Genomic DNA, 25891 nt, shown 5'->3' on the forward strand with positions numbered 1-25891 from the left:
TGGAGTAGCTGTAGATCTTGGATCCCCACATGTGGAAGTACACTGGCATGGAGTACGTGGAATGAAGTGGTTGGACTTGCTACCTCTCTGTGCTACTTTGGAGACAGAGCAACATCCAGACATAATTGTAATTCATTGTGGAGGGAACAGTTTAGGACATGTGACTGGAATTTCTTTGCAATTTGCTATGAAAGGAGGACTTAGGAAGGTTATGGACATGTTTCCTAATTCTCAAGTGATATTTTCACGGATTGCGCAGAGACAAATATGGCTTCGTTCTTCTTCATTTGGTCCACAAATGGAAAAAGCAAGGCGCAATGTTAATAAGGCTGTTTGTGCCTTTCTAAGAGATTTTGGCATGTCTTCTTTTCACAATGAAAATATTATGTTTTGTAGTACATACATTTTTCGCAGAGATGGAGTCCATCTTACTTATGCTGGCAATCGGATTTTTCTGAGAAATGTACAAAATGCATTGCGACCTTTTTTGGAAATACAACAACGATTTTGAAGTAGATGTTAAGCATTTACAATTTTTGACTTACAAACACCACCCAAAGGCTCTTTTCAGAGCCACCACTTCTTTCCAGAGAAAATTACAATGTTTGTGATGGAGTAGTAACCCAATTTTTTTAATGTTCGCGAACTGTCCGCGGACTTCTAAAAAATACAAAGAGCCCTGCTTCATTTATTTTCACTTCTATTTTTTAACTGGGAAAGGCGGCTCTGAAAAGAGCCTTATTTTTTTTTGATTTTTGTAATTTTGTATTTTTTGGTTTTTCAGACACGACACACTAGGAGAGGAGGGTAAAGGAGGGTAAAGGGGGGGACACCAACCACAGGGATAAGAAAGGGCGAGCTGAGAGAGGAAGATGTAGAGTGGGTTTTATTTGGGTAGTGAGCAGGTCTTCTCGTGCTCTGAGACGATAGTCTGAAAAGCACTCCGAAGTCGCTCCCCCCTGCAGAGTACTGTGTCACAGTACATACATACAATTGTGACCCTCGAAAGGTAAGGGTCATCAGCATTCTGTATGGCCTGTGAGGCAGCTTGAGGAAGACGCTGTCCCACAGAGGTGGTCCTTGTGGTGACAGGATCAGAAACAGAGGATGAAGTAGAGGAAATCAACCTGCTACGTTCTTCGCAAGGTACAACCCTGCGAATAGCCCCAGAGTGAAATGACCTCAGGTGTCGCTTCATAGTAGTGGTCCCAAAGCTGTACTTACCATGCTTCCCCCGACTGAGTATCATTTTGCACCCATTGCAGGTAACACGGTTCGCACGAGCCTTAGGAACATTACCATGAATGGTAAATAACTGCCACACCCAAGACTCACGCCTAGTGCGGGTAGTAGGGTTTTCCTCTACCTCATTCTCATCATCCTCTTCTTCCTCCTCCGCATCCTCACTCCTGTTCCCCTCTTCAGGCCCTTGGGGAGGTGGTGGTGGTGGAGGGGGTGGGGGTGGTGCTGAAGCAGGTGCAGCACCAAGTGGCAGTTCAGCAGCCAAGGATGCCATCTCGATGATGGTGTAGTCTGCAGGTGGCAGCAAAAATCACTGTGTTCTGAAGAATAGCCACAAACACAATGGGAATAAGCTCTTGGGCGTGGTCTTTTATAGGGGTGCTTGTGCGCGGTTCGCGGACATGCGCACTGTCCGCGGACAGATCGAACACAAAAAAAGGATCGGAAAGTTTCAAAAGGTATATAGAAACTCAAGATTGCTATGTGGGACTTGTGCCATGGTGAGATTTTATTGAAAAATATTATGGATTAACTGAAAATGTACTTTTAAATTGTTCGGGGACACGAACAGTGTCCGCATTTCAGGACACACGATGAGCGTGGGCGCGGTCATATGATCCGTTTGCGAACTAGTCCGCGAAGGAAGCGCCTGTCCGCAGGACACCAAGTGCACGGAGATTGGTTAGCGCATGCGCATTGATGTCCTACGGACACTGTTCGGGTTCTGAAGTAATTAAAAGTGCGTCACACGTGAAACGAACATTTCAGGACACCGCGTGTGTTCTTAGAACAGTTTAAACTTGGTAGCGAACAGTAAGGACAGATATAGTGTTCTTCAGGACACGTGTAATTTCGTTTATGTACGAACATTTCAGGAAACCAATTGTGTTCTTAGAACAGTTTCAATTGGGTAGCGAACACTACGAACAGGTATAGTGTTCTTCAGGACACCTCCATTTTCGTTTACGTACGAACATTTCAGGACACCAATAGCGTTCTTAGAACAGTTTGAACTTGCTAGCGAACAGTACCGGACAGGTATAGTGTTCTTTAGAACACTTTAATTTTTGTTTCTTTACGAACATTTCAGGACACCACGTGTGTTCTTAGAACAGTTTGAACTTGCTAGCGAACAGTACGAACAGGTGTGGTGTTCTTCAGGACACCTCCATTTTCGTTTATGTACGAACATTTCAGAACACTCGCACTGTCCGCGGACACTAAAAGGAAACTATTCACAATACAATATAAAAATTAAACTTTATTTAACATATATTAATAATTTATGACAGAGAAGGTGAGGCAGAAACAGAAAAAAAAACAGGAGAATTTGGGGTTTCAACATGATTGGTATTAGGTGAAGAAGGGATGGGAGTCTCATCAAAACGTTTTGGATTATGGAGAGGGTTTGGGGATAATTGACTGGGATATGGTGAGGAGGGACAAGTACATGTGGGGCAATGGTACGAGGTTTTTGGTTTGAAATGATTTTCTACAAAAGTTTTTAAATTATTAAAATTAGCCAACAATACATCCATTTTTGCTTCTATATTGTGAAGACTGTTATCCATAACAGGGTTTTCTGAAGTTTTTTCTATTTGGTATGCTCTGTACAAAAAAATAATATATATGTTAAATGTATATAAAAAAAATAATAAATAAATGGTTTATATTATAAAGTGTTTACCATTAGTTTCACTAGCTTGTGACATTTCTTCATGTGGGAAATTGTCCTCTAGCCATTCCAGAGTACTAGACATTTCTGTGAGAAAAAAAAAAAGATAATGGGCCTCATTACGACCCTGGCGGAGTGGGTTTACGCCAGCGGTATTCGCGGCGGACCCTTCCGCCCTACTACGAGTTCCCGTAGCGCCATGGAGCCATTTTCCGCCTGGTTTTTCCGGGCGGAGAAATCCATGGTGCTACGGGACCTTGTTGTTAATTACGCCACCGTATTTTACGGTGGCGTAATTAACGCCTTCCCCACTCCCATTATACCCTATGGGGCAAAAATGGGAATGGGGAAGGGTAAAATGGGGATTGGGGATTTACCGCCCCGCCAAGGTCGGAATGGGGCAGTAAATCCGCCAACCCCCATGGCGGTATTGGCAGCTTTCCGCCGTGCTCCATGGTGCATATTGCACCACGATTTCCGCCAGGGTCGTAATGAGGGCCAATATATTTTTTAATCTAATACAGAAAGTTTATAAATATATGAGTAAAATGAAGTACACTTACTATTTCTGGTAAGATAAGTCCTATGTATTCAATGGGTCTGGTCTTGTTCTCAGTTCTGTTGTGTCTGTGAGGTAATTATGTTGGAAGCCAATTTATCTTCTTGTGGTATATTCCATTTCAGAACATATTGTATTTAAATGAATGGTTAGTGTGTTACATATATGGGTTACATTTCTTATGTATTACTATATATAATGCGTTTGTGTGCTGCTTTTTGAATTTGTTAAATGTTCCTATATTATGATATAACAATCAAACATACCCCCCCACCCCCCCCACAGCTTTTTAGGTAGTGGTACTGTTCTCCGAACATGTCCGCGAACATTAAATAAGTTTGCGGACATCAAGTTCATAAGAAGAGATCTAGTCAGTTCCATATGACATGTATATAAAGTCAAAGTCATTATTGTTAAGTTGTGCTACTAAAAAACTATGAAATTCAGTGAAAAAACGTTGTTAAAAGGACGTTATGGTTAAGTTGCGCTACTAAAAATCTATGAAATTCAGTGAAAAATACTTTGTTAAAGGGAGGTTATGGTTAAGTTGCGCTACTAAAAACCTATGAAATTCAGTGAAAAAACTTTTGTTAAAGGGACGTTATGGTTCCAAGTAAAACCGAAAAACCCTTGAAATTCGCCAGTTATGGTAAGCTAAGCAACCATAACTCGCGCCACCACCGTGCACTGCTAAGACTAACACCCAGGACATCAAAGATGACATCACAAATGTCATTGATGACATCACTGATGACATCACATGTGTATGTACTTCTCATGAAAAATGTGTAGAAGGGATTCTTATTATGTTGCGAAAAAAGTGTCAAGAATCATTGCAAGAAATATACCCTAATAAGTGCATTGAACGATGCATTGATATAAATAGCATCCTATTATGGGGTTCTATCTAGTATACTAAGCTACTCATACAGAAACATAACATTGTGTGCAGCGTACAAGATGAAGGTATGATATTCGTAATGTTAATATGTTGAATAATGAAATGATAATTGTTTTCTTAATAGATTTTTGTGTACTGTGAAATATGTAATAAGTAGCTAATAAATCCCATGTATTACATAATTGCATTACTATAGACAAAACACAAAGACACAAGAACACATACCAATATGGGTATATACAGGGAAAGTGAAGTTAGCAAAAAAGCACAAGTAGTAGCAGAAACAATTCATAACTTAACTGATTAGATTCATGCAAATAAATGATTGCTCTGTTTCAAAGCTGCGATCTACCCTATGTATATGTATCACTTGATGTGATTGGACCCTAAGGAAAGTAGTGTGAGTACAATGTATACAAATATGACCATATACAGGGAAAGTACAGCCATAAAAAAAACAACAGAACTATCAGAAAGTGCTCCTAAGTCTAGTGATTATCTTTATGCACAAAAAGGATTGCTGTCTTTCAAGCTTGTGTTTTCCCATATGTATATGTTTCATATGATGTGACTGTACTCTAAGGGAATTACTGTAAGAACCTACTAGAAGGATATGTCTACAAATAAAATAAAATTCTTAGTTTCTGACTGTGACTGAAGAAAACCATGTGGACTAGATATGTCAGCAAAAGAAAAAATAGTGAGCCAGACATGTGATGTCATCAATGACATTTGTGATGTCATCTTTGATGTCCTGGGTGTTAGTCTTAGCAGTGCACGGTGGTGGCGCGAGTTATGGTTGCTTAGCTTACCATAACTGGCGAATTTCAAGGGTTTTTCGGTTTTACTTGGAACCATAACGTCCCTTTAACAAAGTTTTTTCACTGAATTTCATAGGTTTTTAGTAGCGCAACTTAACCATAACGTCCCTTTAACAAAGCTTTTTTCACTGAATATATATATATATATATGGGTTTTGGGGGGTTTGGCGTTGGGTGGGGGGGTTGTGTGGGGTTTCCCCCCACTTATATGTTACAATTGACCTTCACAATTCGGTCAATTGTAATTCGAACAGTTGTAAAACGAACAATTCATATACAACCCAACTCACACAGAGGAGAACTGAAGAACAGGAAGACCTTAAAGTCCAGCTCGGTCCAGAATCCAAATCTACTGTGTGGAGTTTCTACAGAGCAAACAAGCAAGGGCCACATGGTGCCAGCTGAACTCTGTGCAAGAAGAGCATCTGCCGAGGGAAGTGTTTGGCATCTCATCTCCGAGGTCCCATTTAAGGCAACACCACCCATGTGTTTGGGGAGAATTGACAGAGCATCATCAGCAGGTCCCTGTTCTCCTGAGCCACTGACCACAATTCCACACCCATACCATTACCATTGGGAGTCTAACTGACTAATTAAGCAAGCAATGACAAGATTGTGCCCCAATTCCCCAGCCTATCACTGAGCCATTCCGGTTAAAAGGTTTCACAAAAATATAAGGGAGTGTGATTACTAACCATCAATTGTCAAATACATTAATATATTTCTATTAATACGCCAGACCTTACATGTATCTAAGTTCAAATGTGGGCTATGTGAACAGCTCATCCATCTGGCCACTTCAGACCATTTGGCCAACTTTCTTTGTCTCCCTATGTTAGCTTCAATGCCAAGAGAATATAACCAGACACTAAAACAAAACACAGTAAAGCCAGTGTCTAGAACCCCCTTATAGGATGTTTTCATTTTTTTCCTGGGCCATTTCAATTTCTTGCCTGCAGCTATGACACTAATCGTGCAGCTTTCTCACAATAGGAAAACATATGTTCACACTTAAAAGGTTCAGGTTCGGATTTCTTCTCATTTATTTATTTGTGTGAATGTTTGTATTCTTGCTGCCAAACATTGTGAAAGGATACATAGAACACATAACAGCGTAGGCTTTCTAGCATTACAGTGATGCATAAAAGGTTCACTATTTGGTTTATAGCATGTTGTGCGTTTGGGTGTGTTAGCCCCTGGAAGAGTCTCACTTACATCGTGAGAACTGGTGTAGATGAAGACGTCTCATATCAGGAGGATGGTAGAACGTTGCTGCCTATACAGAGTGTCCTGTACAACATGAGCATTTTATGTGGTAAATGGTTATGTAAATTAGTAAGTTTGGATTTTCTGACCTCGGTGGGTACCGGATGGAACATGCCACGCGTCTAGCGCAGTAGACTCTGATTGGGCCCCATGCACAGCTGAAATCCCATGTGCATCACGAGGATAGGTGGTTCATCTGTGTCATGAGGGTTGACTGAGCCCTGGATAGAATCGCAAGTGCATCTCAAGGGTTAGTGGCAGTAGCCCTGACTAAAATTCCATGTTCAGCACATGGGTTGGGTGTTGCTTCCATGGACAGAATCATATGTGCATCACCTGGGATAGGGTGGCTTGCCCTGGGTGAAATTGCACGAGCATCATATGTTTATAATTGTAACCTTGCATGGAGTTGCCTGTGCATCACATGGGTTGGGTGATTTTGGCCTTGATGAAGTGTCATGCAATTCTCAGGGGTCGGATGTCATAGCCGCAGATAAAGGACTGACGTCACCTGGATCCTCACATTCCACAAGTTGGATGCTGTCCCCTCTGGCAGAGGCTTGTGTCAGTCATGCAGGGTGGGTATTTAGCCATTAGGCGAAGTCTCACGCAAATCAGATGTGGGTGGGAGCAGTCTCGGCTAGACTCTTATTGTACATTACACATGTTGGATGTCATCATCTAAGGAGTTGCCAATCAGCAAGCCTTTTTGAAGCAGCAGGTTTTCAGCAGTCTTCTAAAAGGCAGCAGGTGCTCGATGGCGCTGGTGGGCAGTAGCCCTAACTTCCAGGGCCGAGGAGCACCGACCCTTAAGCATAGGCCACCAGATGTGGTTGTCTTGTCTGTTCAGCCTTCGCTAGTATCATGGCCATGGCTTGCACTGCATGTAGACTTTAACTTTGGGGATTTTCAGGTGCTGCGCTTTGTAATATGCATTTAAAGTTAATATATCCTTTAATAGAGTGCCTGTGCACTTGATGAAATGTTGATATTTAATCCCAATGTCCAATTTCAATGTCTTTACAGTGTTTTATATGAAAACACACAGGGTTGTGTCTTAGCGCCACTCGATCTGCGGCAGTGAGCCACCATATATTAGCTGAACTTTGGGCCTGCAACGCACATGATGCAATATATTGGAAAGGCAATGACCTCCATTTTCTATGTACGGTATGGTATTTTCCCAACTTCAATATTCGTCCATTACTTTGGAAACGCATATTTCATGTATTAATGCCATGGTTGTGTAGTCAGAAAAACAATCTCAAAATATGTCAGCATATAGTGCACAGGAAACCTCAGACTGACTCTTAATATTGGAGTTGCAAGAAGCCGAAGATATTGCTGTTTTACCAACAATCCATTCGTCTTCTCAGGAGCTTCACAATAAAGTTTTGAGTTTCACGGGCTTGGTGTTTCTGGGATATTAATGGTCCCTGTTGTGTTGTCCTGCTGTGTGGCCAGCTACTTGAACTCTATGGGAAATGACGAAGATGGCCGCTCAGCATCCCGCAGGTGGTGGTGCCTGTGGCTGTGCCTCTCGCATGGTTTCCCGCTGCCGCTGAGCCTGTTCATTGGAGCGGAGGGAGAGCTCAGCGCCGCTGCTGGAATCTCATGGCTGCCATTGTTGCATCGGTGCACTAACACTGGGTCCTTATGGCTGGATTTGCTCTTCAGGAGACGCTGGAGCACCTGCTTGTCGGAACGCTCCTTCCGGAAGTCGTCTTCGTAGACTTTAAGCTGCCAAGGAGAGTCAAAAGATATAAAGTCAAACCTCACCTATCATCAGATGCAATTTGGAAATTTGAAAAGTATAACAACTTTAATGCGCATTCAGAAATATTCAAATACAGTCACATTTGTCATTATTGTGACTGATCTGAAACCCCCCCTGCGGCATCAACAGCAGATACATTTTTAAATACATTTTTGCAAATATTTTATTAACCATTTTAGAGTATAAAAACATAATCACAACATTGTTGCTTACCACAAGCAGCTGCACCAGTCAGTAAATAGTGCAGATTAGAATCGTATTTCTAGAAACATCTGCTCCGAAAGACAGAAAAGTAAATCACAGAAAACAGCTTATGTTAGAGGTGGTACAGGCTTTAATACTCTCCAGATTAGACTACCTCACTCTGCAATGATGGGTCTCCCAAGAAGCAAACTGGTACCACTCTAGCCCATCCTGTAGATGAGCAGCCACATGCCTCTGCAGGAAGTCCCGCCCCCTATAACATATATGCTGGGAGCCTGAAATCGTAGCATGTTTGACACCGGCAGTTGTGACCATTCCGCTGTGAATATTCGAGAAAAGGTACCCGTTGAGAATGCCATATCAAATGTATTCCCCAAGAGGAGACAATCTAATGGTGGAGCTCTCCTAGGGGATATGAAAATGAGAGAAAGAGGAGCTGGTGACATCACAAGAGGTGAGCGTAGCGCACTGAGAAGACTGGCTGAACAAGATGTATGGACCTTATAGAAGCTGATGATGAAATAAAGAATTGAGCAAATATTCATATGCGAAAAGGAGCACTTCAGAAAATCTAAGCCATTTCATAACTGTACAGATGAAGCAACGCAAGCAGACTAAGCGATCATAGAAGCTGGCTATACGTAGTGAATAGACTGCAGGCGGAGCCGCCATTATATAGAAGCTGGACATCAGTGTCACAAATTTAGTAAGTTCAAACCCATGGAAAAGAAGGGCCGAAAGCTGTGTCGCAGCAAAGAATTAGCTGGTATCATGGAAGTAGCGAGAAGGGCTGTTTGGCCAGGTGTCAGGGCTGAAGCAGCCAAGACTGGTTATCTATTCTTGAAGGCAGTAACCGTGAGATGCTGAATCATCCCTTGTTAAGGTGCAAAGAAAGAACACCATGAGTGGCGAGTTTTATTCATTCAAGACAATTAAATGCTGCAAAATGGGCCGAATTGTGATCTCCTGTCATGTGAGTCAAGGATAAAAAAAGGAGTTGGACATGCAGTTCTGGTACTAAAATAGCGCGTGCTCGCAATCCCTTTTATTCCCAGAAACGATAATACACTGCAAGACCAAGTTCAAAGAGAATCTTCACGACAGAAGACATGGGTGATGAGACGTTGGGCTAATTGGATGGGGAGGTAAAGTCAAGTCCTCCTCCTGAGTATGAGCTTACGTACTGCTAGTGAGCCGACTGTTCCAGACTGCCAAGAGCGAGCCAACCAATTGTAGAAGGACATATAAAGCAAGGCCTTATCATTTGAGATCCAATCATATACTGTGTATATAATAATGATGAAGAATGACTTGCAATAGAGGTGGGCATAAGTAGTCCACCTGACAGTAGATGTCCAATCACAACCCAACCCCTTTTAGAAAGTATACTTAGATGTTCCCCTTGAGCGTATCATAACTCTTAGGTTTTTCTTAGTTTGCCACAAAGTATGACATCACGTATGACAAATGTTTGCTATAAAAGTGTAATTCTTTATGAAATGCTTTGAGAACGCTTGTGGGACGTCCGTTGATGTCCGTTGTAACTCCCGGTTTTAGGTAATTGATGTTAAAACAGAAAAACACTTTGCCATCTTCCTGAGTTGGTTCGATTATTTGGTGTCTGAGTTATTCTGCATCCCATCCAATGCATGTGTGCTACCAAAAGGGCTCTAACGCTCAATCCCATCTGCAGCAGCACAGCTCATATTTGGTACAGGCCGCTGTGTACGCATAATGCCAAAACTGATCTCCTTACACTGGCTCTCCACCAGAGCCAGCTTCGTCTTTAAAGCTGTCTGCATGACCGGCAAAGCCATACACCAACATTCTAACCCTCACCGTCACTGGCAGTGTGCAAGATCAGGACTCCAAAGGGCTGCTTTTTTTAATAGTTCTTCAGCTCAGAGAGCAACATACCCTGAATCGGTCTCAACCTGTTCTACAATTTGGAATGCTGCATTTCCTTGTTGGAGACTAACCCCAGATCTTAGCATGTTCCTCCTGAGGAAATACCTCATCAAGTAATTGTGAGATTCCGAAGGTATATGTTGCAAAGATGCCTTCATAACACCATGCTTAATTATAGGTCATCATAGTTACCAATTCAATTGGTTTGATGCATACAAGCGAGATTATATGCATATGAATAATGGGTGTCAAGGCTTCGATCGTACAACTAGTCTGTTGAGCTACTGTGCATGACTTGCGTCCTACCTACTTCATAGCTCAGCCATTTACCAAATGTTTGTATGTGACATCTCCTTCTCTTGAAGTCTTAAGGATAAGGCGATTGAGGATATGATTATTTAAGCAGGGAAGAGGAAAGTCATGATGGCCTTTGCTAAAAAAGGAGATGTCTCCAATATAACACAAGTGCACTGGTAAGGATTTCACTAGTGAGGCTAAGCCGGATGGTCGCCTACATGCCTTATTTTAAGTGTCGGGACAACCATAGAAAAGGATTAAGAGGATCTTAATGTGCGGGCAGGGAAGCAGTACAGGAGCTTCTGCTGGGTAAAAAGAGGCCCTCATCATGGAGTGCCCTGTGGGACATGCAGAGTATCTTAAAGTTGATGTGCTGGTACACATGGAGCCAGTGCAGTTAGTTAAGCACAAGGGAGACAGGATCAAACATTCTCAATCTCAATAATAGATGAGTCGCAGCATTATGCAGTCTCTGCAGCCTAGTAAGAAGGTATTTGTGTAGGAGGAGGTATGTGCTATTAAGGTAGTTTTGGACAGGACAAAGGCAAATGTTGCATGCACTCTGCTGGGAAACCTTGAGTAGGGAAATGGTCTTTAAGGTATAAAAACAACTCTGCACGATTACACTTTCTAATGGGATCATATTAAGATGTGGCATCCAGTAGGATGCCCAACCTTTTCCCCAATGGAGCAGGAGAGGAGCAAGGGGCCAGTGTTAGGGCCAACGATTAAATGGACATTGTTCTGTTTGATTCTCTATGACCATAATCTCTGCCTTTGTTGAAGTTATTTTTCGACTGTTGGCTTGCATGCAGCTGCAAATGTCTGCCAAACAATCCGAGAAGCTGTTTTGTGCAGTGGGGTCATAAGGACTATATTTAAAGATGAATTTTGTGTCATCCACATAGTTATAAGTGGTGGCACCAAATGATTTAATAAGTCATAGATGGGGGCTGCTACACATGTTGAGCAATAACCTGGAAAGTGTTGAGCCCTGAGGGACTCCACAGCCGATCACCTATATCTTTGGCTGAAACAGGCGTATTGTTACCATTTGTTCTGTGTCAGGAATGAAGGGAGTGAATCAATTTCAGGACAGCATGACCAATGTTCAGTCTTGCTAGGCGGGAGAGCAGCATTCTATGGTATACCATGTCAAAAGCGACAGAGACATGTACATTGGTGCCCAGAGCAGCCAGATCTGCATGCCATTTAAATCATCTAAAATGGAGGTGATAGTTAACTTTATTCCATGCAAAGGCGTAAACCCTGCTTGATGGGGTGGTCCATTACTCCATTACATTCTACAAAGGTGTGCAGTTGTTGTCCTACTGCTCTTTCTATGGTGTTAGCCAAAGAGAAGAGGTCGGAAAGTTAGATAGATCCAGAGAGTCTGTAAAAGGCTGCTTTAACAGAGGGGCAAATGCTGTGAACTAATGGCTCCTGAATAGACTGTGCCTAATAGCACACAGAGGGGCACAGGGAAAAACAGAGAACCAAGGAAAGAGGCGTAACAGGGTTTATGGCCAGCTTCCTAAGAATTGTAGGGGAAAGGTTTCATAAGGGGAGCCTGAGGAAAACCTCTGGTGTATGCCAGTTTGATAAAACACTGGTAATATCCGATGTTGTTTTATTTTTATTGTTATAGAGGGCATAAGCACCTCCTGGGAGACTTCCTGACATAGAAGAACACACACAAACTGACAGTGGCAATTTGGCTGCCGTAGTTTGAGGCCTATCTTAGAAGGCAAATTGAAAGCAAAGTGTATTTAAAGATTTTCGGGATTTACCACAATCCCTCTCCTCCCATAGATGTAATGGGAGTTTATTCTAAAGTTGTGCTGTGCAGAAAGCAGAATAACCGACACCTCGTCTTTGAAGGCACATTTCTGGTATACAGAATGGATAGAACTTCGCTGAGCATAAACAAATCTGACGTTTGCCACCATAAAGGCCAGTCCTCTTTCATAGAAGGCTGTATGTGCTATGCACAGGGCATTCCATTCTATCCATTCTATCCAGGCCCTCTGGCAAATCAGAAGGAGGACTAGGATAACAATGGGTCATGGTAGATACATATTTATTCTAATTAAAAGGAAAATGCCTAACTGACCCTACCACTATGAGTGAAATTCCCTACTTTATAAAAACAAAAGCTAAGGGTGCTCGTCATAGACCAATATAAAGAGTCCGGAGTCCAAAGGCCTACGTTCCTAACTGGCCCCAACACTTTAGAAAAAACCTATCTAAAAAGAAAAGGAGGCTTGCAGAACAACCTTGGCATGTGCTTCTGCCAGGCCCGGCTCTTGGAGCACTTCTCTCAGTCGCAAAGTTCGATTAGGAAAGCCCTACACGTGTTCACTTACAATGTGAGTATTTTTATACAGTTCTTGCTTTCCCCTCCAATTCTTCTTGTTTTTTCTCATTTGTGGTTTATGACTGGCTAAATTCCTTCAGGATCAATTTAGCATTTATTTCCATGCTCCACTCTGCTATATCTGATACTCTTGATGTTCTTGCCCCTGTCATGAGGATCCGCTTGACGCCCAAAGCCAAGTGCAACTCCTAGTACGACTCAGACCTTGCCACCCTTAAACGCAAGTGCAGGGTGGCTGAGAGGAAATGGCGTGCTTCTGGTGCATCCTCTGACAAACTGGCCTGCCGCCTGCTCCAAAGGCAATACCAGCTCTCTGTCCGCACCAAGAAGAGAGCACACATCCAAGAGCGCATCTCTGTGGCATCCAACAACTCTGCCGAACTCTTTAAAATCTGCAAGGAGCTGGCCAATCCTGCTGCAGTCTCTACCTCTCCTGTCCCCTCCCAGGACCTGGCTTCTCATTTCATCTCTAAAACTCAGGACATCCTGTCCTCTCTCCCTTCCTCTCCCCCTCCTTCCTCTACTCTCTGCTCCTCCTTTGGCCCCCTTGTGGTCCCTTCTCCTCCCTCCTTCTCTGCCTTTCCCCTGTTCTTCCCTGATGAGGTTTCTAGATAAGTCTGATCTATGAAAGTCTTGTCAAAATAGGTTCTCCCCTGTTCCTGCAAAACCATCAAGGACCACATTGACAACCTCGCCCCTGCTCTGGCTGATTTCTGCAACCACTCCTTCACCACTGGCGTCTTCCCTTCTATCCTTAAGCACTCTCTTGTGCACCCCCTTCTTAAGAAACCCTCAGCGGACCCCTCCTCCCACTCCCTCAGGGTCAGTCGTTTCTCCAAGCAACGAGTTGGTGGCAGATCTATTTCTTAGGCTGGGGCCTCCCTCTGTAACAGCCTCCCCGCCTCTCTGAAACTTGAGGAGAACCATCTCCGGTTCCCGGAAGCAACTCAAGACATTCCTCTTTGCTTCTGCTTTCTCTCTTCTCCCCTGCTGAATTCCTGGCTGAAACTGAAACTGGACTGGTCACCTGGCTACCCACTGATCTCTGGCCCAGGTCCCCTCCCAACCAGTTGCACACCTGCACTGCCCCCCTGGCAAACCATTGCACCTGGGGTCTGTTTTTTGTACCCCTAGAGTCCCCCTACCAGCACTTGGACACCTGCTGTCTGCGCTTACCTTCAGTCTTCCCTTTGTTCACTGTTGTGAAGTTGTTGATTTGTTCTCTTGTTATAATTGCTATAAATGGGGAAGGGGATACATCATGCAATGCTAGAGGCTATGGAGTCGCTGCTGCCTAGTTCTGATGATGTCATAGAGCATTTAGCTGCTTGTCCAGTCCCCAGCGTTCTAGGTTTGTCAGTTGGCGAGTGTCCCTTGTTCACATCAGATGTTACTGGTGGTGCTGGGGGTCTTTTACCCGTTTACCTAATAAACTCCACGTTATAAAGACTTACCTGTTTCCACGAGTGCCTACATAACATTGGCGACGAGGATGGGATGTGGAATGGAGATCTGAAGACCCCCAGCAGAGTCATCCAGAAGCGAGCGCCGCTCCGCCTTCCCCTGGCGTTGTAGCGGCGGCCTCAAACCAAGTGTTCCCAACCCTTGGTCTCCCGTGAGACTGTGGCTGCTCCGCCAACCATAGCTTGGTAGCGGCCACCCCGTTCAGCTGCATCATCAAGCCTGCCTGCCAAGTAAGTGCTGCCGCGCTGCGCTGATCCCCATCCCACGGGCCCAGCGAACGCTCGCCGCGTTACTTTTCCCCGGCTCTCTGCTGTAATGCGCACGGCGGGGCGCTCCTGTGAGGATTGAAGCGGGCTTGTTTTGTCGTTTGGCCGCCCACACCCGATCGTCTCCTGCGGTGAAGACATACGCGCATCCTGGAAGGTGGGAGGGAGCTGCGCCTGAGCCAAGAGGGAGAATTACCGTACACACGGTAATAGAAGCGCAGCAAGATGTAGGCAGAGGCTCATGCAGTGATATTAGCGCAGTGGGAAAGTGAAGAACTGACACTCCACCCGCTTATACTGCGAGGAACAGTGAGAATTAAATAAAAATGTGTTTGATATTGAAGGCGCATGAGTGGACACCTTAAAGAGGGGAGAAGAAACCTTGACAAATCTTACAAAACAGAGCCACAAAAAGGGATCAAGGGTGTTTATTGAAAAAAAATGAAAGTGAATTTGGAGGCACATTGCTGAAAGTTTGGGCACGTTCCTTCTCTAACACAGCAACTTGTGGGGCCATCAGCCGTATCCACGTTGAACAAGGAAGGGAGAGAAAACTTCGAGGAGGAGGCGGTGCACGCAGAATCCAGTCCAGAAATACAGTGTAAAAAGGGGGCAAAAGTTCATGTAGACTGTCACAAGGAGTGTATCCATCCACTTGCCAGAGTGAATTGAAGAATAAGGTGCAAAACCAAGAGCAAAGGTGACAAAAGTTCACGTGAAATACCCCAAGGAGAATAGTTATTTACATCCCGGAGTAAATTGAAGAGGAATACAGTCAGGCCTACAAAGCAGTCAAAACCTAGGAGCGTGGCAGGTCACCCTGGAATAGCAGGTCCCCCAATAAACCAAAAACCAGTGCAGAGGACAGAAAGAAAAGAGGACAGACTATGTTTTCGATGTGCGAGTAGTACGCATTTTGCTTCATCCGTTGTGTGCCCTGGCCGTAAAGCGACATGTGCAAAGTGTAAGGAGAAGGGTCATTTTGCCAACTGCTGTAAGAACTACCAATTTGGTCAATACAGCCAAAAGAAGGTTCTGTACATCAATGAGGAAGAAGATGGAAGATCGTCAGAGGAGGAAGTGATAATTCCAATGCAGAATGTCATTGTTAATACCACTGCGAGCGACCGTATGCGGTTGTGAATGTGAATGGTCATGAAGTTTCCATGATGGCTGATTCTGGCTCAAAGATTACGCTAGTATCCAGAAGTGTATTTGAGAAGCAGCTGTGCGGGGTGGTAGCCCAATTAAGTGAACCGGATATCAATCCCGGAGGGTATAATCAGGACAGGATTGAGTTACTGGGATATGTATGGTGTGAATTCGAGTTCAAAGGAAGGAGGTGTAGAGGAAAAGTATATGTTACCAAGAAAGGGCAATCATTGCTCGGGTGGAGAGAACAGAAGAGTTTGGGGCATTCGATTAGATCCCAATCACCCCGAGCAAGTGCTTCAAGTGTCTTTGCCGTGCGATAAGACAAACAAGTATGTGACAGACCATAATGGTGTCTTTGAGAAAGGTTTGGGAAAGGTGAAGGGATTTCAACACCAAATTGTTCTAAAAAGAGGTAGTGTGCCTGTTATTGCTAAACTCAAGCCGGTACCTTTCTCTTTGAGAGAAGGTGTCAAAAATGAGCTAATAAAATTACTACAGGTCGGTGTGAATGAGAGAGCAGGAGGTGTCGAATGGGTTTCACCGGTTGTAGTGGTAAAAAAAAGTTCTGGTGATCTGAGATTATGCATTGACATGCGTGAGCTCAACAAGTGTGTGATGGTTGACAGACACCCCTTGCCAAACATGGGTGAGATGTTAACCATGGTGGGCCATGGGAAGATATTTTTAAAACTTGATATGGCGTCGGCATACCACCAGGTTGAGCTGACGGAAGAATGTAGAAAGGTTACGGCTTTTATAACGCACAAGGGTGTATTTCAATTCAGAAGAATGCTGTTTGGTTTGGCGTCAGCTTCATCAGTGTTCCAAAAGATTATGGATCGGTTGCTTGGGTCTGTAAAGGGAGTGTTTTGCTTCCAAGATGATGTGCTGATATGTGGTGAGACGTTGGAGGAACATGACAGGAGCTTGAATGTTGTGTTGAAAATCTTTGAAGAGAGAGGCATTAATTTAAGGGAAGAGAAGTGCGAGTTTGCGGTATTGAAGGTGGATTATCTGGGTCACGAAATGTCATCTGAGGGGGTGAAACCCAAGGAAAGCATCATTAACTCGATAAAGGAAATCGAGAAACCCACAACAAAAAGTGAACTTCGCTCATTTTTAGGTATGACAGAGTTTTATCAAAAATTTGTGGAAAACTATGCAACGAAGGTTCTTGAAATGAGGAAAATCTTAAGGAAACGTGCTGATTTCATATGGAGTCGCGAGTGTGATGTAGAATTTTCTAGAATCAAAGAGGAAATAGATATGGCAAAACCTTTGGGATGTTTTGATACAAGAAAAATGACTATCATTACGGTAGATGCAAGTGAGGGCGGCCTGGGAGCTGTTTTGGCACAGAAACAAGATGATGGATCGGAAGTTATAATAGCACATGCTTCACGTGGCCTAAAAGGGGCAGAAGTACGTTATTCAGTTCTTGAAAAGCTCTAGCATGTTATTGGGCTGTAGAGCGATTTTAAAATTTTGTCTGGGGTGTGGAATTTGTGATCCGGACGGATCACAAACCCTTGAAGGTCATTTTTGAGACGAAGGGGCTGGACAAGATTTCACGAAGAGTGGCTGGATGGGTCACCATGTTGCAAGCCCATAAGTTTGTTATGGAAGTGATTCCTGGAAGAGAGAACACCTTGGCGGACAATTTATCTAGAGTAAAGGTTAGTTCCCAGGATAGGATCGAAGATGATAACATGGAGATGGTGTTTGTGAGTACAGAAGGCATTGTATCCAAGCAAGAGTGGTTGGATGAGATAAACAGAGATGTCATTTTGAGCAAGGTGATATCGTATGTGGTCTCTACTGTTTGGCCAAATAAATCAGCCTTATTGGAGGAAGAAATACCTTTCTGGGAGGTGAAGGATGAATTATCTGTTTCGGATGAGATATTGTTCAGGTGGGAGAGGGCAGTAGCACCAGTGGGCATTCGAGGGAAGATTATCGATCTGGCGCACAGTGGACATATTGGCATCGCAAAGACAAAAGGGATATTGAGAACAGATTACTGGTGGCCAGGCTTTGATAAAGAAGTTGAAGCTTGGTTGAGCGAGTGCCAATTTTGCATAAGAAGTGGGAAGGGTGTAGAGGGCAAGAAGCAACCTTTGATTGATGTTGGTGTTCCGTCTAAGATTTGGTGTGATGTAGCTATGGACATATTAGGACCTGTCGATCTGGGATATGGTCGGGGAAGGTTTGTGGTTCTAGTTGTCGATTTGTTCTCTAGGTGGGTAGATTTCAAAGTTGTGAGAGAAATATCAGGAGAAAGTATGGTTACAGCTTTGCAAGAGATCTTTGCAAGTGAGGGTCTCCCAGGAAGTATTCTTACAGACAATGGGACGCAATTTACTGGTGGATGTCTTCCCAAGTATTTGGAAAAATGTGGTGTGAGCCATTAGAGGGCAGCTCTTTATCATCCTGAAACCAATGGAGTAGTTGAGAGGTTGAACAGATGTGTGATGGAGAGCATTCGCATGGGGGAAGAGTGTGGGTTTGACAAATTGGCGACTATTCAAAATAGGATATGGGCATTGCGCATGGCACCTCACACTACCACCGGTTTGTGTCCGTTCGAACTGAGAGGTCGAAAACCTTACTCCATGGCATGTCTGCCGTGGTTAGGCAGGAGCAGGGAATCTGATGTGGTCATTGATGAGGTGAGGAGGTCTCTCAAGAAGAAGAATAGTGAGTGGGTCATGCGTGAAAATAAAAGGAAAGGAAGGAAGGAATTGCGTGTGGAGTGCGGTGACTGGGTGAGGATTAAGAAAGGAGTGGTGAGAAAGAAAGGTGATCTGTTGTATTCTGACCCAGTTAGAGTTGTGGCTGTCCTGAAGGGTGCAGTGCGTGTAGCTGGCGGTCAGGTTTGGAATAAGGACCGTATCGCTACTGTAAAAAGATGTCATGTGTAAAATGAAAAGAGGTGGTGAAAAACTTTAATGAAAAAGAGGGAGATGTGTTGTGAAGTTGTTGATTTGTTCTCTTGTTATAATTGCTATCAATGGCGAAGGGGAGACATCATGCAATGCTAGAGGCTATGGAGTTTCGCTGCCTAGTTCTGATGAGGTCAGAGCATTTAGCTGCTTGTCCAGTCCCCAGCGTTCTATGTTTGTCAGTTGGAGAGGGTCCCTTGTTCACATCAGATGTTACTGGTGGTGCTGGGGGTCTTTTACCTGTTTACCTAATAAACTCCACGCCACGTTATAAAGACTTACCTGTTTCCACGAGTGCCTACATAACATTCACCCTCCCTTGCCTCGTCGTGCCTTAAAACACTTGTGTATAGGCGTGTTATAAATGCCATATCATATCATACCAGTAGTAAAAATCCCTCCAGGATTACTTTTGCAAGTATTCTCCTTGATTCCACCTCCTATGGCACTGGGACTCTCCAAAGATCTGTGACTCTGTAGTGGGTTGTGGTATCTTCAATTCAAACACTGACACATTTGTTGGCTTCCCCATCAGGATACAAATCACACATATTGCTTTGACTGTGGCCCACAAGATGTGTGTCTGTATATATCTCTCACTTTTGGATGTTGATCTCATCTTCCTCACCCTTGATAAATAGTACTTGAGTTTCTTTCACTCCCTTTACATGGGGCTATATGCCTGTTCTATGCTTTCAGGTTTTCACTCTCACAGTGTCTTCTCTGGCCCTGACAAGCGATATTAACAACACTTTATCCCAGGTTACCATGGTTGTGTCGGTTTCCAAGTGTATTGTAACGGGAATGGTTTCGGAAAGTTCTGACCCCACGCCGTGCTGCTTTCGCTGGCATCCTCATGGCAGGAGCGCTCATCTCCCTGTTCTTGCTCATCCCACTTGGAACTGCACTCACTGTGTGGAGCTCGGAGTCTCTGGCTCCTGGCTTGTGTCTGATTTTGGCATCTGTTCCTGGGTGCCCAGCCCACCACCGATTTCAAGTGGTCGCTCCATCAGAAAGGACGGGTTTCGTTCCTCCTAGACCTAGACTCCCCTCCTTCTCACAGCCTATGGCACGGTTAGCACACCAGCTTCTTAGCCTCCAGCTAGCAGGCTTCCTTCCCGCTGGCTTCCCAGTTGTGCATTACTCTGCCCCTCTGGGGACAAGTTTCCAGAGGCTCGCCTCGCCGTTCCATGGACTCTCCATCCCACGTAGGAGTCGCGCACAGTTTCCCCAGTCCCTCTCGATTCACAGATATTATTTTGTGCACATATGTCATCACAATTAGAAAAGGCATGTCCTTCATTTATGGCACCTCCCAGATAACAGTCAGCATTTTCTGAATAGGGAGGAAGAAGGATTGATGGTACTTGAAGGAAAGCACTGAGAATAGTCAGTATTTTCCCATCCCATGTATGCAGATAAGGTACTTCTTTCAGGGAGGTCCTCATTGGACCGGGAGTCCTTGTCCCTGAAAGGGGAGTCATTGCCAGTGAGGTACCACTTACCCAGACTCCTAGAGAGGGTCTTGCAGAGTGGGCACTCCACCCTAGCCTCAGATGGGGTGGCTTCCCTCTGGGGAGAAGTGACATATTTTCCAGATTCATCACAGTCCCTAAGGGCAACCAGTGTAGGCAGAACAATATTGGTGTTACATGACAAAATGTCCTTAGTCTTGGGAGCATTTGAGCAGTCATATTCTGCATTCTCTACAGTCTTTGAATTAAGATTTTCTTTTTATATTAAAAATTGATTGTTGTTCATATAGTTGCAAATGTGAACACCCATTGACTGTGTAAGTGAAAGAAAAGAGGCCAATTAGACATGAAATAAAAAGAGCAACAATAAAAAGCACTACTCACCCCAGAGTCCACTGTTTGAAGCGGAGAAGAGAAAGGCACAACTCAAAATGCTGTGCCAATTAATTAGAATGGATTTATTTACTTATTTGTTTGAATTATTGTTTAGCGCTGGCCCCACTAAGAGGGCCTCGGAGTGCCTTACATGGTTCAAATATTGGAAAGGTGGGAGTTGAAAAAAGAAGTTACTAAATGTTTTCAGGAAATGATAGGAAGATTAGGATATACAAATGATAGCAGTGGAGGTGGGCAAACAAGTATGTTTCAATGCTCTTTCTGAAAGTGGTTATGGAGGATTCAGTGCGTATGTAGAGAGTTAGGGTGTTCCATGCCCTGAAGGCCCAGTGTGTAAATGCTTGCCTTTGTGTGCATGTGAGTTTGTAGAGTGGAATGTGTAGTATGCGTTGGCTGGCTTGTCTGGTATGGTGTTAAGGTAGGCCTAGATATCAATAATCAATGAAAACCAAATAATCAAATCAGCTCCAAGTGCACGAAAAAGCCCAGCTTTATTCCAATACAGTCAGTTGCCGGGAGAGCGTCCAAAGGACAATCTCACAATGGAGTTAGAAATAACAAGCTCTTAACCGTATAATGTGTCATACTGACGTCATGTTAGTAATCATTATAAAAAACCTCTACTCACTAATTTGATAGGACGATAGAGTATGCAACATATATTTCTCTATAGGTGGACCTTTTTAATATTGGGCCTTTCACAGCTACCAACTCCTAGAAGATACATCCTACTACAAATAATACAATGTATCTTACTTGATATTAGCTGGCACTCTACTACAAAAGTTGACAGAAGAACATAATTTAATTGACAAGTCGTTCATTCATCTGGCCTTGGACACAGTGATGCTGTGCCAAGTAACATGGTAGGGTGGAGAAGTGGGTGAACCGCCATAATCTCGTAAAAGTAATACTCCCAACTCGTTCCCATACTTGAAGTCCATCTACCATCCTGTTTGTGTCCTTCAGCATCTCATCCTGGTGTCTGGACGAGCAAGGGATGTGGCAGTTGCACTATCTAATTGGGCCTTTAATGAATGACCATTGTTGTGGTCATGTGGTGAGGGACGCTGTACTAAAATCATACAACCATTTATGGGGATTTTCCTACTGTTTTACATGTGTGCGCTTTCCTTCAGTGGCCATTTGGGGAACTGTATGTTCATTCATCGTGGGATCATTTGGCACGGTAGCTACCTGCATCTAGTATTCAGGAAATGTATGTGTGTTTCTCACTGCTACCAACTGCAAATGACTAACCTTACAATTGTATGCTGTGTGTTCTGGCAAACGTTATCTAGTGTAGTTTCGGCTCCTCAAGTAAACCTCCCTGCCTGTCCTTGGCGTTGCTCTGTTGTTTGGGCTTTGTGAGGCCTGGTAAACTGTAAGCTAAGCAATTTACATTTGGATGTGGCATTTCAGAATTGATGCCATGATAATTTTAGTCAGAGCAACGGCGCCACATCAGGTTTCTTTCTGCCATTTTAGTGCTCTTCATGTCTGTTTCATGTGTGCCCCATCTATGTGCCCTTGAACCTCTCACTTTGATACGTGTAAATCCCCTTGTGCCCTACTTGTCCTGCACAGCATTTCTATTTTTAATTGTGGCTGTGTGATCCTTTGTGTTTTGATGACAGTACACTAAACATTTTAGTTTGTATCGTCGTTCATAACTGGGAGCAGATGGGGTGGGGCATGGGCTGGTGCAGCTCTCGTCTCCATTAGCACACACCCCCCTCTGGTCAATTTATTGACCACCACTTAATTTCCCTCCAGCCTATGCATATTTTGGTTTCTATATTTTGAACACCTCCCTCAAGCTGCCCCCTTGCGCTACATATTCTTCTTGCCCACATGTCATGAAGCAACTTTACTTTACTTTTACTTCACGTCATTTACACCGCGCATCCTTGGAACCTTGGGCATTAGGGCGCAAACATAACAAAAACAGCCACATAAAACACAGACAGAGGAATCCTAATATAAAGCCAGAAAATATGAATCAGAGTGGGATCTATGCAAAGAGCCAGGTCTTCAGTTTTTTCTTGAAACTAGTAAGCAGTGCTCGATACCGCAGATCTGGAGGAAGAGCCTTCCAGGCTTCTGGGGCTGCAGTAGAAAAGGCTCCCATTTCCATCTTTTTAGTTTAGCTTCTGGGAATGTTCATTAGGTTCTGGGATCTGTATCTAAGGGCACGGCTATTCGATTTCTTCGAAATCAAGCCTTGAAGATAATTCGGCATTAAGCCAAGCCTGCCTTTCATGGTTATCGTTAATAACCGAAAGTGGATTCGGGATGCTACAGTGAGCCAGTGCAAGGACCTTCTTGCTTGAGAAACGTGATCGCAGCGGGTCAATCCGACTACTATTCTAAGAGCCCCGTTTTGCACCACTTGAAGTCTATTAATAGTATTTTTGCTAGATCAAATGAGAAGGTTGCCACAATAGTCCATCTTAGATCCCATAATGGCTCTAGCTAGGGTCCCAGCATTTGCTTGAGTGATAAAAGGGCGCAAATGAGCGAGCAGTTTAATAAAGTAGATTGCTGAGGAAACCAGACTTCTCACATGAGCTTGCATATCTAGATGTTGATCGAATACTACACCTAGAGTTTTCACTTTCTTCTGTGGCTTGATGATAACATTGCCAAGATGAAATTCAGAGTAACATGATCATAGATTGTGTACCAATCAACATTAATTCAGTTTTATCCCTGTTAAGGGCCAGGTTGTTTTCTATCATCCACTCTTCCACTAGGGAATACACTCTGTTGAGTTCCTCCTCATCACAAGAATGGGACCCTGACAAAGGGATGACACACTGCGTGTCGTCAGTGCAATTGGTGAACAGCACTCCCTCTTTTTCTAAGGTATTGAAAAACAGGGCAGTAAAGATGTTATAGATACAAGGGGACAAGCAGACCCCCTGGGACACTCCAAACGATACAGTCACAAGGTCTGCTATTGCCTCATCTATGTAAACACGGCTGATTCGGTTGCCAAGAAACGATATGGTCCATTGAATTGCTTCAGGTGAAAAGTCACCATCTCCTTCACAATTGTATAGTTGTTGGGGTCGTAAAGGGGCTCAAACAGTGCCTGAGACACCAATTGGCCTGTTGATGACGTGCATTTGATGAGGCTCATCTGTTTAGGTGTGGATATTGTGAGGGGTCAGGCATGAGAGACAGACACAAAGTGGTAGTATTCTCATTAACAGACATTTTATTAAATAGAAATAGGTTGGATAAACACCTCTCAAACCCTATCCTAAAGAAGAGTTTCCCTTCCCAGGAAACTAAAACTAAAGATCAGTCTGTATCAAGTCGTCATAAACTTAGAAACTGTCCGTGTGTCCAGATTTTAACTTCTCTTGTACTTTGTGCTTTGGTGGGTTTTAACTTCTCTTATAGTTTGGCAAATTGCCTGGTGTCCTCCTTTACCAGGAATCCTCCCATGAACTCTTTGGATCTCCTGGTACACTCCCCTGCCAGGTATCATGCAACAGTGATAAAAGTCTTTGTACAACTACAAGTGCCTGGCATATCTACCTGCCAGGACTACTTTCATATGCTTCCCAGATCCGCTGGTATACGCCACTGCCAGCTATCCTCTCATAATTATAGACTTTTCTTTACAGCTTTAGAGGATTGCCTGGTATACTCCTCTGCCAGGAATCCTTTTACGGGCTCTTCAGATTCCTTGGTATACTTCCCGGCCAGGTATCTTCCCACAGTTTTAAAGTTCTTATATTTATACAGTTTCAAAATCCCAGGTATATTTCTCTGCCAGGTATCCTGCTACAATGTTAGTGTCTTTATACAACATTGGTGGATTCCCTGGTATACTCCCCTGCAAGGAATCCTTGTCTGGCATCTTGCAGATTCCCTGATATACTTCCTTGTCAGGTATCTTTTACTAAATGTGAACTGCCTGGTGTGATCCTTTTCCCCTGACTTCTCCTTGGTTTCACTGTCTGCTATAACTCTGTGGTGTTTCAATAGGTTTACTTATCGGAATACTTGCTCCAGCTTTCCCCCATATTGACATCTAATACATAGGCATTTGTTCAGGTTTTGTTGCTGTCGGGATTCAAATATTCTTCCCTTTGGGCATTAATTTACATTGGGACTCATTCCGAGTAGGGCGGTAAGGGTTAACAGTCACCGGTAACGAGACCGGTGCCATTAAACCCTTACTGCCCTACTACGAGTTCCCTTTGCGGGTCCTTCCTTAACGCCTGCTAAAAGCAGGCGTCAAGGACGGAACCCGCAAAGGGACTCTGGGGTCAATAACGGTACCGTAATTTACGGTACCGTTATTGCCGCCTTCCCCTTTCCCATTGAGCCCTATGGGGGCTCAAATGGGAATGGGGAATGGCCCTGGTGAATGGGGAATTACCGGTCCCTCCGACCTCGGAATGGACCGGTAATGAATCCATTCACCAGGCCGGAGTTTGGACGAGTTCGGAGGCAGCCATGCCGCAAATAGCGGCGTGGTTACCTCCGAATTCGGAATGAGGCCCATTGTGTTGACTGTGTATCGGCATGCACCGGGGTCCCTAAGGGTTCTGGGAAGACTCACCGGTAGTTTGCGGCACCTCCGACTTCTGGTGTGCCTCTTCGGTGAAGCTTCCTTCTTGGGATGGCTTTCTACACAAACAGGACATGCAGCATTTCCTGCAGCTCTGCTTTCACTCGGTGACTTCCCTCTGTGACTAGGACTGAATAATGCTTCTTTCCGGCACAACCGTACCTCCAGGAGCTCTGCTGATGCTCCCAGCGCTTAGACGGTCCTTCAGGTGGGCCTACTGCCTCTCTCCTTCCTACACGCCATGCCAGTATGAGTGACTTGCGAGCTGCCACATGGATGGGCCCATTGACACTCTCTCTGCTTTCTGCGGCACGGTTCTCTCCCATGTTAGTGTGGATGCCATTTTTAAATGTCCCGTACAATTGTGGTTTAATCAAACAGCTAATCTGCACATTAGGTTTTGGGCTTTGCTTAGTCTGCATCAACTCATCTCTCCTCTTCTTCGTCTACGTACTTGAGGCTTTATGGGAGCTGAAGTCCATAGATGACATTTTATTTCTAAAATAATATTGTTCAAAAGTTTTAAATAGAGAAACATTAGAAACTGGAGATGCTATGTGTGTGTTGTGAATGTT

At 44.0% G+C, this 25891-nt stretch overlaps 1 protein-coding gene across 2 annotated transcripts in view; it reads right to left on the reverse strand.

Annotated features, from left to right (window-relative positions):
• Window positions 1–6217: 6217 nt before the first annotated feature.
• Window positions 6218–25891, reverse strand: part of LOC138570088 (TNFAIP3-interacting protein 1-like) — a 199774-nt gene continuing 180100 nt past the window's right edge. The window contains exon 7 of one of the 2 annotated variants that reach the window (XM_069648682.1): window positions 6218–8204. In XM_069648682.1, the coding sequence (XP_069504783.1) occupies window positions 7929–8204 (276 nt within the window). In that variant the 3' untranslated portion in view covers window positions 6218–7928. The remainder of the gene's footprint in view (window positions 8205–25891) is intronic. The other variant, XM_069648681.1, reaches the window with a different exon arrangement.

This window comes from Ambystoma mexicanum, chromosome 2q (genome assembly GCF_040938575.1).
Source record: "Ambystoma mexicanum isolate Mex_15411 chromosome 2q, UKY_AmexF1_1, whole genome shotgun sequence".
Lineage (NCBI taxonomy): Eukaryota > Metazoa > Chordata > Amphibia > Caudata > Ambystomatidae > Ambystoma > Ambystoma mexicanum.